Source organism: Colobus angolensis, unplaced genomic scaffold (genome assembly GCF_000951035.1).
Source record: "Colobus angolensis palliatus isolate OR3802 unplaced genomic scaffold, Cang.pa_1.0 Scaffold46, whole genome shotgun sequence".
Lineage (NCBI taxonomy): Eukaryota > Metazoa > Chordata > Mammalia > Primates > Cercopithecidae > Colobus > Colobus angolensis.
Genome location: NW_012118043.1, coordinates 12,336,462 through 12,351,239, shown reverse-complemented (window position 1 = coordinate 12,351,239; position 14,778 = coordinate 12,336,462). Strand labels below are relative to the sequence as shown.

General features: G+C 35.9%; 1 protein-coding gene across 5 annotated transcripts in view; it reads left to right on the top strand.

Annotated features, from left to right (window-relative positions):
- The window catches only part of CEP63 (centrosomal protein 63kDa), an 87,332-nt gene that overhangs the window by 5,289 nt on the left and 67,265 nt on the right, over positions 1-14,778 (top strand). For all 5 annotated transcript variants that reach the window (XM_011958190.1, XM_011958186.1, XM_011958189.1 and 2 more), the window contains one exon: positions 4,639-4,707. In XM_011958190.1, the coding sequence (XP_011813580.1) occupies positions 4,664-4,707 (44 nt within the window). In that variant the 5' untranslated portion in view covers positions 4,639-4,663. The remainder of the gene's footprint in view (positions 1-4,638; positions 4,708-14,778) is intronic.

The following is a 14,778-nucleotide window of genomic DNA, read 5'->3' as shown; positions in this document are numbered from 1 at the left end:
CAGTGAATATCCCTGTGGATATATTGTTTTGCATTTTTGCCAATGAGCCCATGGGATAGATTCTTAAAGGTAGCGTTGTTGGATAAAAGGGTAAATGCCTACATCAGTTGTTAGGTGTTACCAAAGTCTCCTCTGTAGCAGTTGTATTCATTTTGCATTCCTACCTGTAATGTATATGAGTGCCTGTTGTCCCACAGTCTTGTCATCAGAGTATATTATCAAACATTTGATTTTTGGTTAATTTGGTACTGAAGAAAGGGTAACTTAGTGTAGTTTTAATTTATATTTCTCTTATGAGCAAGGTTGATTACCTTTTCATGTTTTTACTGTCATTTGTATTTTTCTGTGCATTGCTTCTTTATACCTCTTGCCCATGTTTCTGTAGATTTTTTTCCCTAATCTTTTATAAGCTCCTTATATATTTGGGTAATTAACCCTTTGTGGTAAAACTTTCAGGTACTGTTGTCATTTGTCTGTTAGCTTTGCTTATGGCGTTTTTTCATATAAAAGTTTGTTTTTATGTACTGCTATTTCTCAGACTTTCTCTTGTTCTTCTGGATTTTGAACTATAGTTTGGACAATTTTTTAAAAACGTTAATATTTTGAAAAGTTCCTCTAATACCTTTTTACTGGTATCAGTTTAATTAGGACCCTTTCTGGAAAATGCTTAGTAATACTGATTGTTCAATGGGAACAGCCATAGTTTATCGGCCATGGTATATTTGACACAACCATAGAGCTTTGTAATTAAAACAACACCAAGACAGGTAAAGGGACAGAGAGCATTGTTGTTCTCCTTTAGACTTGAAGGTTAGGCATATCCCTTCTCTTAGTATGTACACATTTATTCATAATTCTGTCTGGAGTTTTTATTTTCTTCCTGTGTCCCATTTTGTGAATAATTTGGTCTTGGGCATATACTCTGATATTTTTCCTGATCTGTAAAATAATAAGGTTAAATTAGAGGCCTGAAGTGCTTTCTAGCTCATAAAGTCGATGTTAATGAATTTCAGAGATTTGCCTATAAGACATTCTATTCGTATTCTTTTTCCCTTAAATTTAAAGTGTGTTTTTTTTGCTCCCGAAACTTGATGTAAAAGCTTATATTTCCTTTCACTATCCAATTCCAGGTTTCATTGATTTAAAACAGCCTTCATTCCAAAGGAGAGTTATAATTAATAAGTTTTGTTTGTTGATGTTTTGTTCTAACTGTAGAAATGAATAAGATTGTACCAATGGTAGAGGTATACATTTTCCATTTAATCACATTAGCTTTGCATGTTAGTGGCGAGGAGTAGCAGATTATCAAACATTGTTTTAATTTGTATTTAAAATTTTACAAAGAATATCTAATTTTATGTAATTATATGGCACATGCAAAGAAGAAATCAAAGTGACATAGTGCATAGAGTTGAATGAGGGTCAGGTTGGTTAGGAAAAGAATCCGTGATATAATCATGAGCAGCTCAGATGACAAACATCCAGATAAAATCAGCCCTTACTATTTGCCTGATCCTGAGGATTGATGGTGTTTGGCACTAAGGCAGATGATGAAGGAATTACAGAAACACATTGCACATTAGTAAGTTTACTTTATTTCTCACAGAGGATATTACTGGTCCACTTCTCTCCTTTTTTTTTTGTTTTTTTTTTTTAACAGGAATCTCTCTGAGACCATTTTGATTTCTAAAATAGCAATATTTGTTATGTGACTATTTCATTATTGTGCTGCTGCCACCTAGTGGCTATGGTAGTGATGTCATACTTCAGTTTAATTTCTTTTTTTATTGCAAAGACACTATTAAGCTAAAAGATAACGCTGATATATTTTAAGATATAGAATACTGTAAAATACATAAAGGTTGCACGTTGATTGTGACTCGATAGTCATACTGTCTAGGTTGAATCCAGGACTATAATTTGTAGTTTATCATAGTCAAGTTATTTAACTCTCTAAGCCTCAGTTTTCTCAAAGTAATAGTATCTGTCTTTTTTTTTGAGACGGAGTCTCGCTCTGTTGCCCAGGCTGGAGTGCAGTGGCCGGATCTTGGCTCATTGCAAGCTCCGCCTCTCGGGTTTTTACGCCATTCTCCTGCCTCAGCCTCCGGAGTAGCTGAGACTACAGGCACCCGCCACCTCACCCAGCTAGTTTTTTGTATTTTTTAGTAGAGATGGGGTTTCACTGTGTTAGCCAGGATGGTCTCGATCTCCTGACCTCATGATCCACCCGTCTCGGCCTCCCAAAGTGCTGGGATTACAGGCTTGAGCCACCGTGCCCGGCTAGTATCTGTCTTTTATGAGTGTTGTGAAGATTGATTTAGGCAATGTGTACAAGACAGCTATTGAACATTCTGTAACTTCTATTATAAATATATTATTAAATAATAGTCATATAGAAAATATATTCGTGTATATTACTAAATATATTGTTTGAGAATAACATGACCTAAATAAGTATAATTTTACTAACGATAATTTTGAATAACTGTAATAGCACTGTCAATAAGAATAGCACTTTCCTACATGTTAATAAGTGTCCATGTATGGTTGTCAGGAGCTTGCTACTTACAGTGGACACTTAATTGGCTATTAGAACCCATGAAAAAGCTGGAAGAAGCCTTAGAAAATATTGTTCATTTCCCTCATTTTACAGATGTTAAAACAAGTCCAAGAATATAAAGCTAGTTAGTTGCAGAGTAGGACTGTATCCTGGGTCTCCATCTAGTGCGGTGTGGACCATGTACTGCCTCTCAGTTCTCCTAGAGTGGACCAAAACATGGAATCTTGGTTGCATTGTAATTTGACTGTATTGTGATTTGAAAGTGGAGTAAAACATGGGAACCTTTTTCTTTAGGTTTTTATTTTTGCAATTTTGGTGTAATATGTAGGATAAATCAACTAGAAAAAAAATCCTCCCTGTCATGTTTGTGCATGAATAGTTTAATACTCAGTTTGTTAGTATCTTTAGAAATAGATGCAAATAAGATGCAGTGGTTCTATTTTCCAGTCTTCTCATTCTCCTCTGTGTCTCTGGAACACCCTGGGCATGCCTCTCACTGTATCACACTGGGAAAGCCTTTTTGTCTCATTTTTTTCTGTCCCATACTAGACTATTAATACATTGAAAAGGGCCATATCGTTCATCACTATATATATAGTTGTTAGTACAACACTGAATTATGTGTTGAGTAAAATAATCTACTTACAGCAGTATAATTTTTAGATGAGGATTAGCCCGGGGGCAGAATGTCTACACCACAGTCTTTGGTTATTGTCTAAAGGTTTAAGGAAAAAGTGTTTTGGAATGAAAAGTGGTTTGACATTGAACATTTTGAAGATTTATTATAAAAGACGAGAAGCATACAGCACATATTAATCAACACTTCTGAGTTTAAGGGTCTTCTTTCCTTTCTCACTGTCACCTTTCTTCATGGTGTATCTTACCCTTTATTTTATTTATTTATTTATTTAGTTGAGATGGAATCTCTCTCTGTCGCCCAGGCTGTAGTGCAATGGCATGATCTCGGATCACTGCAACCTCCACCTCCTGGCTTCAAGCAGTTCTCCTGCCTCAGCCTCCCGATAGCTGGAACTACAGGAGCACACCACCATTTTTTTTTGTTTTTTTTTTGGTAGAGTCGGGATTTTACCATGTTGGCCAGGCTGGTCTCAAATTGCTGACCTCAAGTGATCCGCCCGCCTCAGCCTCCCAAGTTCTAGGATTACAGGCATGAGCCACCGCACCCGACTGTATCTTGCCCTTTATATGGCAGTCTTCTATCTCCCTTTCCCTCTTTCTCTGCTAGACTCTTCATGTAGTCCCCTAGCTATGACTAGTTTGCATGGGGGAGAGGGTAGGTAAAAGACAGAGGGGAGTTAAGGTCAGCCAAAAGAATCTGCCACGTACCATGTTGAAATGCTACATTGAGCTCTGGAGCTGCAGAGATGAATAAAATTGGGTTTCTGCCCCGGAGGGGTGAATAGTCTAGTAAGGAAAAATAGTGTGTAAAAAACTCACTTCCAGTGTGGTGTAACTCCTATGAAAGAACTATGAAAGTTAAGCACTGGGAGCAGATGAAGTGCAGAGGCAGGAGGGCCCTGTGGCTGCCTTTCGGTGAAGAGAGGATGTTGCATGCAGGAAGCTCTATGAGTCTGTCTTCAGGGGTGAGTAGGCTTTCCCATAATAGACTAAAGAGTTTAATCTCAGTGCACTTCACATTTTTTATACTATCTCTTTATTTAAAAAAAGCTATGCTTTCCCTCTGACGTGTGTGAACCCAATTTCTTTCTCATTTTGTAAGGGGGTTTGTGTACTATCCCTCTGCTAGAGAGATCCCACTTCCACCCCCGCCCACCCGACATTAAGAACTAGACAAAGAACAATGAGGTATTTGATAATTACACGGAGAGAGTATCAACAGCAATTCAGATATTTTTAAGTTACTCTGTTTTAATCTGAAATATGTTTGTTCTTAGTTTTCCTGAAGTGATGTTCTTTGACTGCTTCTACAGTCATCTTAAGAAGTGCTGCATTTTTTCCTTGTTATGTATGCTTTCATTCACATTCTTAAGTTGTAAGTTAGAATGTTAGAACTGAAGAAATGAATTTTCTCATGACTGATATTTTTTCTTTGTCAGTTGCCAGAACAAAGGGGATTTGGTGATGGAGGCTTTGTTAGAAAGAATGCAAAATCGAGGGCATGGTGGGTAAGTTTGCTTTTATAAAAATTAATTGTTTGGTTAATACATAATAATTATACATATTTATAGGGTCCACGTGATACCTTGATACTTACATATAATGCGTAATGATCAAATAAGTGAATTTAATATACCCATCAGCTCAAGCATTTATCATTTTTTGTGTTGGGAACATTTCAATTCTTCTAGCTACTTTGAAATACATAGTAAATTTTTAAAGTTTAAGGGACCTTACTGTGCTAGTCACCCTACTGTGCTAGTTACTTAACTAGTCACATACTAGTTACTTACTAGTCACCTTACTGTGCTATTTAACACTATAGCTTACTCTTCTACCTAACTGTATGGTTTGTACCCATTAACCAAACATTCTTCACCCCCAGCCCCTTCCCAGCCTCTGGTAACCATCGTTCTACTCTCTACCTCTGTGAGGTGAATTTTTTAGACCCCACACATGAATGAGAACATGAGATACTTGTCTTTCTGTGCCTGTTATTTCACTTAATGACCTCCAGTTTATCCATGTTCCTGCAAATGACAGGGCTTCATTCTGTTTTGTGACTGAATACTACTCCATGATGGATATATAGCTAACATTTTCTTTGTCCATTAATCTGCTGTTGAACACTTAAGTCATTTCCATATCTTGGTTATTGTGAATAATGCTGCAATAAACATGGGGGTACAAGTATCCCTTTCACATATTGATTTCCTTTCATTTGGATAGATTACCCAATAGTGTGCTTTCTGGATCATATGTGTTATGAGTGGTACAAAGTCAGACATAACCAGGTCCATACATGTTTGTGTCTTTCTACAAGAGCAAACTTTTAGTGATGCTATTTCAGTCATAAAAACCACAAGCTACATGGAGTTCCCAAGGAGGCAATTCCCACTAGTACTACCAGTTCACTTGATAGTCAGAGCCATGGGCATACAGGCTCAAGCCTCTCCACAAGTCAGTCAATATTGCAAACCACACATAATAGCGTATTTAATTAATATATGTAAATGTTACAGCGTAAACATTCCACATCAAACAAAGTAACAACAGGAGAAAAGGACAGAAAAAAAAAGAGGGGGTGCTAAAGAACTAGTCCAAAGAGAGCAACTGAACAAAGAGAGTATTCTGGCCTGATCTGGACAGTTGTCAACATCTTGCAAGGAAGAGCCTTTGGCGACAGATGCCAGGTGCTGATCACAGATGACAGCAAGACAGGGTCTTATCAAGACAGCTGTTTTGAGCTGGCAAAGTCTTGCTCTTTTTGTGGCCACAGAGTCTTCTGGTGAGAACTAATAGTGAAATATTTTGCCTGTTTATGTTATTATGTGATTGGGTGCAGTCTTTATTGATTAGGTCCCTGTGGGCATGATGTCTTTTGAAATGTGAGATGCAGTCTCTTTCTAAAATGGAGTTACTTATGTTAAGGATGCTATATACAATATGGTAGTTCTATTTTTAGTTTTTTAGAAAACTCCATTTAGTTTTCCATAATGGCTGTACTAGTTTTACATTCTCACCAGCAGCATGTAAGAATTCCCTTTTGTCCACATCCTCCCCAGCATTTGTTATTTTTTGTCTTTCTGATAATCATTCTAACTGGGGTGAGATGATATTGTGGTTTTCACTTGCATTTCCCTGGTGATTTAGTGGTGTCAAGCATTTTTTCATATACCTTTTGGCCATGTGTATGTCTTCTTTTGAGAAATGTCTATTCAAGTCCTTTGCCCACATTTTAATAGGGTTTTTTGTTTTTTTGCTATTGAGTTGTTTTTCTTGTATATTCTGGATGTTTAATCCCTTGCTGAATAGTTTGCAAATATTTTCTCCCATTCTACAAGTTGTCTTTGGCTCTGTTGATTGTTTCCTTTGCTGTGCAAAAACTTCTTAGTTTAACTAAGTCCCAATTGTCAGTTTTTGTTTTTGCTGCCTGTGCTTTTGAAGTCTAAGCCATAAAATCTTTGCCTTGACCAATGTCCTGAAGCATTTCCTCTATATTTTCTTTTTTTTTTTTTTTTTTTTTTTTTTTTTTTTTTTTTTTTTTTAGAGACGGGCATCTCATTCTGTTGCCCAGGCTGGAGTACAGCAGCACAGTTGTAGCTCACTGTAGCCTCAAACTCCTAGGTTCAGGTGATCCTCCTGCTTCAGTGTCCCAAGTATCTGGGACCATAGACATGTCATCTGGCTAATTTAAGAACAGTGTTTTTTTTTTTTTTCTTTAGAGATATCTCACTGTGTTGCTCAAGCTGGTCTTGAACTCCTGGCCTCAAGTGATCCTCCTGCCTCAGCCTACTGAGTAGTTGGGATCACAGGCATCAGCCACCGTACCCAGTCCCTTTGTTTTCTTCTAGTAGTTTTATTGTTTTGGGTCTTACGTTTAAGTCTTTAGTCCATTTTGAGTTGATTTTTTTTTGTAATATGGTGAGAGATAGGAGTCTAGTTTCATTTTTCTGCATGTGAATATCCATTTTTTCCAGCACCATTTATTGAATAGGGCATCCTTTTCCCATTGTATGTTATTGACACCTTTGTTGAAAATCAGTTGGCTGTAAGCATGTGGATTTATTTCTAGGTTGTTTATTTTGTTCCATTGGTGTATATGTCTGCCTTTATACCAATACCATGCTGTTTTGGTTATTATAGCTTGATAGTATATTTTGAAGTCAGGCAGGTAGTGTGATACCTCAAGTTTTGTTCCTTTTGATCAGGATTCCTTTGGCTATTCAGAGCCTTTTATGGTTCAGTGTGACTTTTAGGATTATTTTTTCTATTACTGTGAAGCATGTCATAGGTATTTGATAGAGTTTGCATTGAATCTGTAGATAGCTTTGGATATAATCATTTGAATATATTAATTCTTCTGATCCATGGGCATGGATGTCTTTTCATTTTTTTGCAGTATTTGGGTCTCTGCTTCTGTTCAATTTCCTCTTCAATTTCTTTCATCAGTGTTTCATAGTTTTCTTTGTAGAGGTCTTTTATGTCCTTGGTTAAATTTAATCCTAGGTTATTATTATTTTTTTCTTGTAGCTTTTGTAAATGGGATTGCTGTTTTGATTTCTCTTTCAGCCAGTTTGTTATTGGTGTATGGAAACAATACTGATTTTTGTATGTTGATTTTGTATTCTGAAACTTTACTGAATTTCTTTATCAGTTCTAAGACTTTTTTGGTGGAGTCTTTAGGTTTTTCTGTACGTCAGATTATGTTGTACAGAAAGAGCAACAGTTTGACTTCCTCCTTTCCAATTTGGATGCCTGTATTTGTTTTTCTTGCCTGATTGCTCTGACTAGGACTTTCAGTTACGTGTTGAATGGGAGTGGTGGAAGTGGGCATCCTTGTTATGTTCAAGTTCTTAGAGGAGGGGCTTTCAGCTTTTCCCCATCCAGTATAATGATAGCTGGGGGTTTGTCATATATGGCCTTTATTATGTTGAAGTATGTTCTTTCTATGCTTGATTGAGAGTTTTTATCAGGGAGAGATGTTGAATTTTATCGATTGCTTTTCCTGCATTTGTTGAGATGATGATATGGTTTTTGTCTTTCATTCTGTTGATGTGATGTATCACTTTTATTGATCTGTGTATGTTGAACCATTCTTGCATACCTGGGATAAATCCCACTTGATCATGCTGTATTATCTTTTTGTTTTGTTGTTGGATTTGGTTGGCTAGTATTTTGTGGAGGATCTTTGCATCTGTGTACATCAGGTACACAATTTCTTCAATTTTTTTAGAATACTTTGAGAAGAATTGATGTTCTTCTTTATGAAGTTGGTAGAATTCAGCAGTAATGCCATCAGGTCCTGGGCTTTTTTCTCTTGGGAGACTTTTTATTCCTGGGTCAGTCATGTCACTCATTATTGGTCTTTTCAGGTTTTCTACTTCTTCCTGGTTCAGTCTTGGTAGGTTATGTGCGTCCAGGAATTTATTTCCTCTAGGTGTTCCAATTTGTTAGCATATAGTTGTTTGTAATAATCTCTAATGTTCCTTTGTATTTTTGTGGTATCAGTTGTCATGTTGCCTTTTCTCTTTCTGATTTTATTTATTTAGGTCTTCTCTTTTTTCTTGGTTAGTCTAGCTAATGGTTTATCGATTTTATCTTTTTAAAAAACCAACTTTTTGTTTCATTGATTCTTTGTATTGTTTTTTAGTCTCTATTTTGTTTATTTCTGCTCTGATCTTTGTTTTTTTTTCCTTCTACTAATTGGGTTTTGTTTGTTGTTGCTTTGGTACTTGAAGTGCATCGTTAGGTTCTTTATTTGAAGTCTTTGTACTGTTTTTATTTTTTAGATTCAGGGGTACATGTGCTGGTTTGTTACATGGATATATTGTGTGATGCTGAACCTTGGGCTTCTATGTATCCTATCACCCTATGTATTACATCTTTGTAATTCTTTTTGTAGAGATCTTTCACCTCTGTGGTTAGATGTATTCTTAGATTTTTTTTTTTTTTTTTATGTGTGGCTATTGTAAATGGGATTGTGTTCTTGATTCTGTACTCAGCTTGAACATTATTGGTGTATAGAAATGCTACTGATTTTTGTACATTGATTTTGCATTCTGAAACTTTACCAAAGCTTGTTTATCAGGTCTAGGAACATTTTGGTAGGATTTTCAGATTTTCTAGGTAAGGAATCATATCATCAGCAAAGATAGATATTGTTTATTCAGTAGGATATTGGCTGTGAGTTTGTCATAGATGGCTCTTACTATTTTGAGGTCGGTTCCTTCGATGCCTAGTTTGTTGAGGGCTTTTAACATGAAGGGATATTAGATTTTATTGAATGTTTTTTCTGCATCTATTGAGATTATCATATAGTTTTTGTTTTAAATTCTGTTTCTGTGACGAATCACATTTATTGAACATAGTACGCAAAAGGATAGTTTTTCATCCTTTGCCCACCCTCTGCCCTTGCCTTCTTTTGGAGTCTCCAGTGTCTAATTTTTTTTGTATTTTTGTTAGAGATGAGATTTCGCCATGTTGGCCAGGCTGGTCTCGAACGCCTGACCTCAGGTGATCCCCCTGCCTCAGCCTCTCAAAGTGCTGGGATTACAAGTGTGAGCCACCGTGCCTGGCTTATTATTCCCATCTTTATGTCTGTGTGTAGTCAATGTTTAGCGTCCACTTGTAAATGAAAGCATGCAGTATTTGGGTCTCTGCTTCTGTCTTAATTTGCTTAGGATAGTAGCCTGCAGCTGCATCCACATTGCTGCAAATAACATTTTGTTTTTCTTTTATGGCTGTGTAGTATTCCATGGTGTATATGTACCACATTTTCTTTATCCAATCCACCATCAACATAGGTTGGTTCCGTCTCTGCTGTTGTGATTGGTGTTGCGATGAACATGTGAGCGCATGTGTCTTTTTGGTAACATTATTTATTTTCCTTTGAGTATATACCTAGTAATGGGATTACCGAATCAATTGGTAGTTCTAATTCTAGTTTTAGTTCTTTGAGAAATCTCCAAACTGCTTTCCACAGGGGTTGAACTAACTTATATTCTCACCAACAGTGTTGCCTTTTCTCCAATGCCTCACCAACATCTGTTATGTTTTGATTTTTTTATAATGGCCATTCTGACTGGTGTGAGGTGGTATCTCATTGTGGTTTGATTTGCATTTCTCTAATGATTAGTGATGTTGAACATTTTTCAAGTTCGTTGTAGTTTATGGATATTAGCCCTTTGTTGGATGCGTAGTTTGCAAATATGTTCTCTCATTCTGTAGGTTGTCAGTTCACTCTGTCGGTAGTTTTTTTATTTTTTATTTTTTTTCTGTGCTGAAGCTCTTTAATTAGGTCCCAGTTGTCAATTTTTGTTTTTGTTGCATTTGCTTTTGAGGACATAACTTTTTGAGTCATAAATTCTCTGCCTAGGCCAGTGTCCAGAAGAGTATTTCCTAGATTTTTCTCCTAGGATTCTTACAGTTTGAGATCTTACATTTAAATCTTTAATCCAACTTGAATTAATTTTTGCGTATGGTGAGGAGGTGTAGGGGTTGAGTTGCATTCTTCATACAATTAGCCAGTTTTCCCAGCACCATTTATTGAATAGAGTATCCTTTCTGTATTGTTTATTTTTGTCAACTTTGTTGAAGATCAGTTCGTTATAGGTGTGTAGCTTTATTTCTGGTTCTCTGTTTTGTTCCATTGGTCTGTGTGTCCATTTTTGTACCAGTGTCATACTGTTTTGGTTACTATAGCATTATAGTATAAAGTAAGGTAATATGGTGTCTCTAGCTTTGTCCTTTTTGGGTAGGATTGCTTTGGCTATTTGGGCTCTTTTTTGGTTCTATATAAATTTTAAGATAGTTTTTTTTCTAATTCTTTGAAGAATGACAGTAATTTGGTAGGAATTGCATTGAATCCATAGATTGCTTTGGGCAGGATGGCCATTTTAATTGTATAGATTCTTCCAATCCATGAGCATGGAATATTTTTCCATTTGTTTATGTCATCTGTGATTTCTTTCAGCAGTGTTTTGTAATTCTTTTTGTAGAGATCTTTCACTTCTGTGGTTAGATGTATTCTTAGGTTTTTTTTTTTTTTTTATGTGTGGCTATTGTAAATGGGATTGTGTTCTTGATTCAGTACTCAGCTTGAACATTATTGGTGTATGGAAATGCTACTGAGTTTTGTACGTTGATTTTGCATTCTGAAACTTTACCAAAGCTTGTTTATCAGGTCTAGGAACATTTTGGTAGAATTTTCAGGGTTTTCTAGGTAAAGAATCATATCATCAGCAAAGATAGATAATTTGCCTTCTTCTTTTCCTATTTGAGTGCCTTTTATTTCTTTCTCTTGCCTGATTGCTCTGGCTAGGACATCAAGTACTAGGTTCAGTAGGAGTGGCAAGAGAGGACATCCTTGTCATGTTCCAGGTCTTGGGGGAATGCTTTTTGACTTTTGCTTATTCAGTATGATATTGGCTGTGGGTCTGTCATAGATGGCTCTTACTATTTTGAGGTTGATTCCTTCGATGCCTAGTTTGTTGAGGGCTTTTAACATGAAGGGATATTAGATTTTATTGAATGTTTTTTCTGCATCTATTGAGATTATCATATGGTTTTTGTTTTAAATTCTCTTTATATGATGAATCACATTTATTGCTTTTTGCCTATGTTGAACCATCCTTGCATCCCAGGAATAAAGCCCACTTGATTGTGGTGGATTATCTTTTTGATGTGCTGCTGGATTCAGTTGGTATTTTGTTGAGGATTTTTACATCTATGTTCATTAGGGATATTGGTCTGTAGTTTTCTCTTTTGTTGTTGTATCTTTGCCAGATTTTGGTATCGGGGTGATGTTGGTTTCATAGAATGAGTTAGAGAGGGATCCCTCCTCAATGTTTTGGAATAGTTTCAGTAGAGTTGGTACTACCTCTTCTTTATATGTCTGGTAGAATTTGGCTGTGAATCCATCTGGTCTGGGGCTGTTTTTGGTTGGTAGGCTTTTTATTACTGATTCAATTTTGTAACTCATTATTAATCTATTGAGGATTTCTCTTTCTTTCTGGTTCAATTCTGGGAGGTTGTGTTTTCCAGGAATTTTTCCATTTCTTCTAGATTTTTTAGCCTGTGTGCATAGAGATGTTCATAGTAGTCTGTGAGGATCTTTTGTGCTTCGGTGGGATTGGTTGTAATGTCACCTTTGTCATTTCTGATTGTACTTATTTGGATCTTCTTTTTTTCTGTTAATTTAGCTAGCAATTCATCAATCTTGTCAACTGTTTATTTCATTTGTTGTAGTCTCAATTTTGTTTATTTCTGCTCTGATTTTAGTTACTACTTTTTTTCTGCTAGCTTTGGGTTTAGTTCTTATTTTTCTAGTTCCTTTAGGTGTGACATTACATTGTTTTAGGTTGTTGACTTGAGATCTTAATGTAGGTGTTTAGAGCTGTAAACTTTCCTCTTAACACTGTGAAGAATTTTTTGATATCTGCCTTTGTTTACCCAAAAGTCATTCAGGGGCAAGTTGTTTAGTTTCCATGTATTTTTGTAGTTTTGAGAATTCCTCTTGGTATTCTTATTTTTGTATTTTTATTCCACTGTGGTCTGAGAAGATGCTTGGTGTGATTTCGATCTTTTTTTTTTTTTTGTCTTTGTACTGTTTTGATGTAGGCATCTATTGCTATAAACATCTCTCTTAGCATTGCCTATGCTGTATCCCATAGGTTTTAGTATGTTGTATTTTCATTTTCATTTGTTTCAAGACATTTTTGCATTTCTTTTTTTAATTTCTTCACTGACCCAGTGGTCATTCAGGAGCATGTTGTTTAATTTCCACGTATTTGTACAATTTCCAGAGTTTCTGTTAATCTTGATTTTTAGCTTTTTTCCATTATGATTTAAGATACTTGATATGATTTTGATTTTAAAAAATTTGTTGAAACTTGTTTTGTGGCCTAACCTATGATCTATCGTGGAGAATGTTCTGTGTGCTAAAGAATGTATATTCTGCAGCTGTTAGATGAAATGTTCTATAAATGTCTTTAGGTCTGTCTGTTCTATAGTGTAGAACAAACTGGATGTTTGTTGATTTTCTGTCTAAATCACTTGTCCGGTGCTCAAAGTGGGGTATTGAAGTCCCCAATTATTATTGTATTGGAGTCTGTCTCTCACTCTTTAGCTCTAATAATATTTGCTTTGTATGTCCGTGTGCTCTGGTGTTGGATGTATGTATATTTACAGCCTGTAATATCTTGTTGCTGAATTGATCCCTTTTCATTATATAATGACCTTCTTTGTCACTTTTTATGTTTATTTGACTTAAAGTCTATTTTGTCTGATATAGGAATAACTACTCCTGCATGCTTTTGGTTTTCATTTGTGTAGGATGTTTTTTCCCATTTCTTCATTTTCAGTTTATGTGTGTCTTTACGGATGAAGTAAGTTTCTTTTAGGTAGCACATAGTTGGGTCTTGCTTTTTATCTATTCAACCATTCTGTATCTTTTAGCTGGGGAATTTAAACCATTTACATTCAGGGTTGTCATAGATGGGTGAGGACTTAACTCCTGTAATTTTGTTAATTGCTTTCTGATGCTCTTGTATATCCTTTGTTCCTTTCTTCTTCCTTTATCGTTTACCTGTATAATTTGGTCTCGCTCTCTCTGTTTTTTTTTGTTTTTGTTTTTTTTTTTTGTGATAATGTTTGATGCCTTTCTCTTTCTCATTTGTGTTTCTGCTTCACCAGTGAGTCTTAAACTTTTTGTGTGTTTTCTCAATAGCAGATATCATCCTCTTGCCTCATGATGTAGGACTCCCATATGCATTTTTTGTAGGGCTGGTCTAGTGATAATGAATTATCTCAGTTTTTTGCTTGTCTGGGAAAAACTTTATTTTTCCTTCATTTCTGAAGGATGGCTCTGTTGGGTATAGTATTCTTAGATGCCAGTTTTTTTTTGTTTGTTTGTTTGTTTTTTCTTTTAGCACTTTGAATGTATCACCCCATTCTCTCCTGGCCTGTAAGGTTTTTGCTGAGAAACCTGCTGTTAGTCTGATGACAATATCCTTGTATGTGAGGAGCTCACAGAACATTTGACATTTTTCTCTTGCTGTTTTTAGAATTCTGTGTCTTTGACTTTTGACAGTTTGGCTATAATGTGCCTTAGAGAAGATCTTTTTAGGTTGAATCTATTTGAGGATATTTGAGCTGTCTTTATTTGGATATCTATATCTTTTGCAATAATTGGGAAGTTTTCAGCTATTATTTTGTTAAATTGGTTTTCTGTTCCTATGCCCATCTTTTCTCTTTCTGGATTTGCAAGAATTTGAATATTTGGTCACTTTATGGTCTCCCATATGCCATGTAGGCTTTCTTTATTCTTTTTTATACTTTATTCTTTTGTTGTTGTCTGATGGGGTTATTTCAAAAGGTCCTTCTTCAAGTTCAGAAATTCTTCTACTTGTTCTACTCTGTTGAAACTCAATTGTATTTTTAAATTTCATTTGTAATTCTTCAGTTTCAGGATTTCTGTGTGGCTCTTTTTTTTTTTTTGTGACGGAGTCTTGCTCTGTCGCCCGGGCTGGAGTGCAGTGGCTGGATCTCAGCTCACTGCAAGCTCCGCCTCCCGGGTT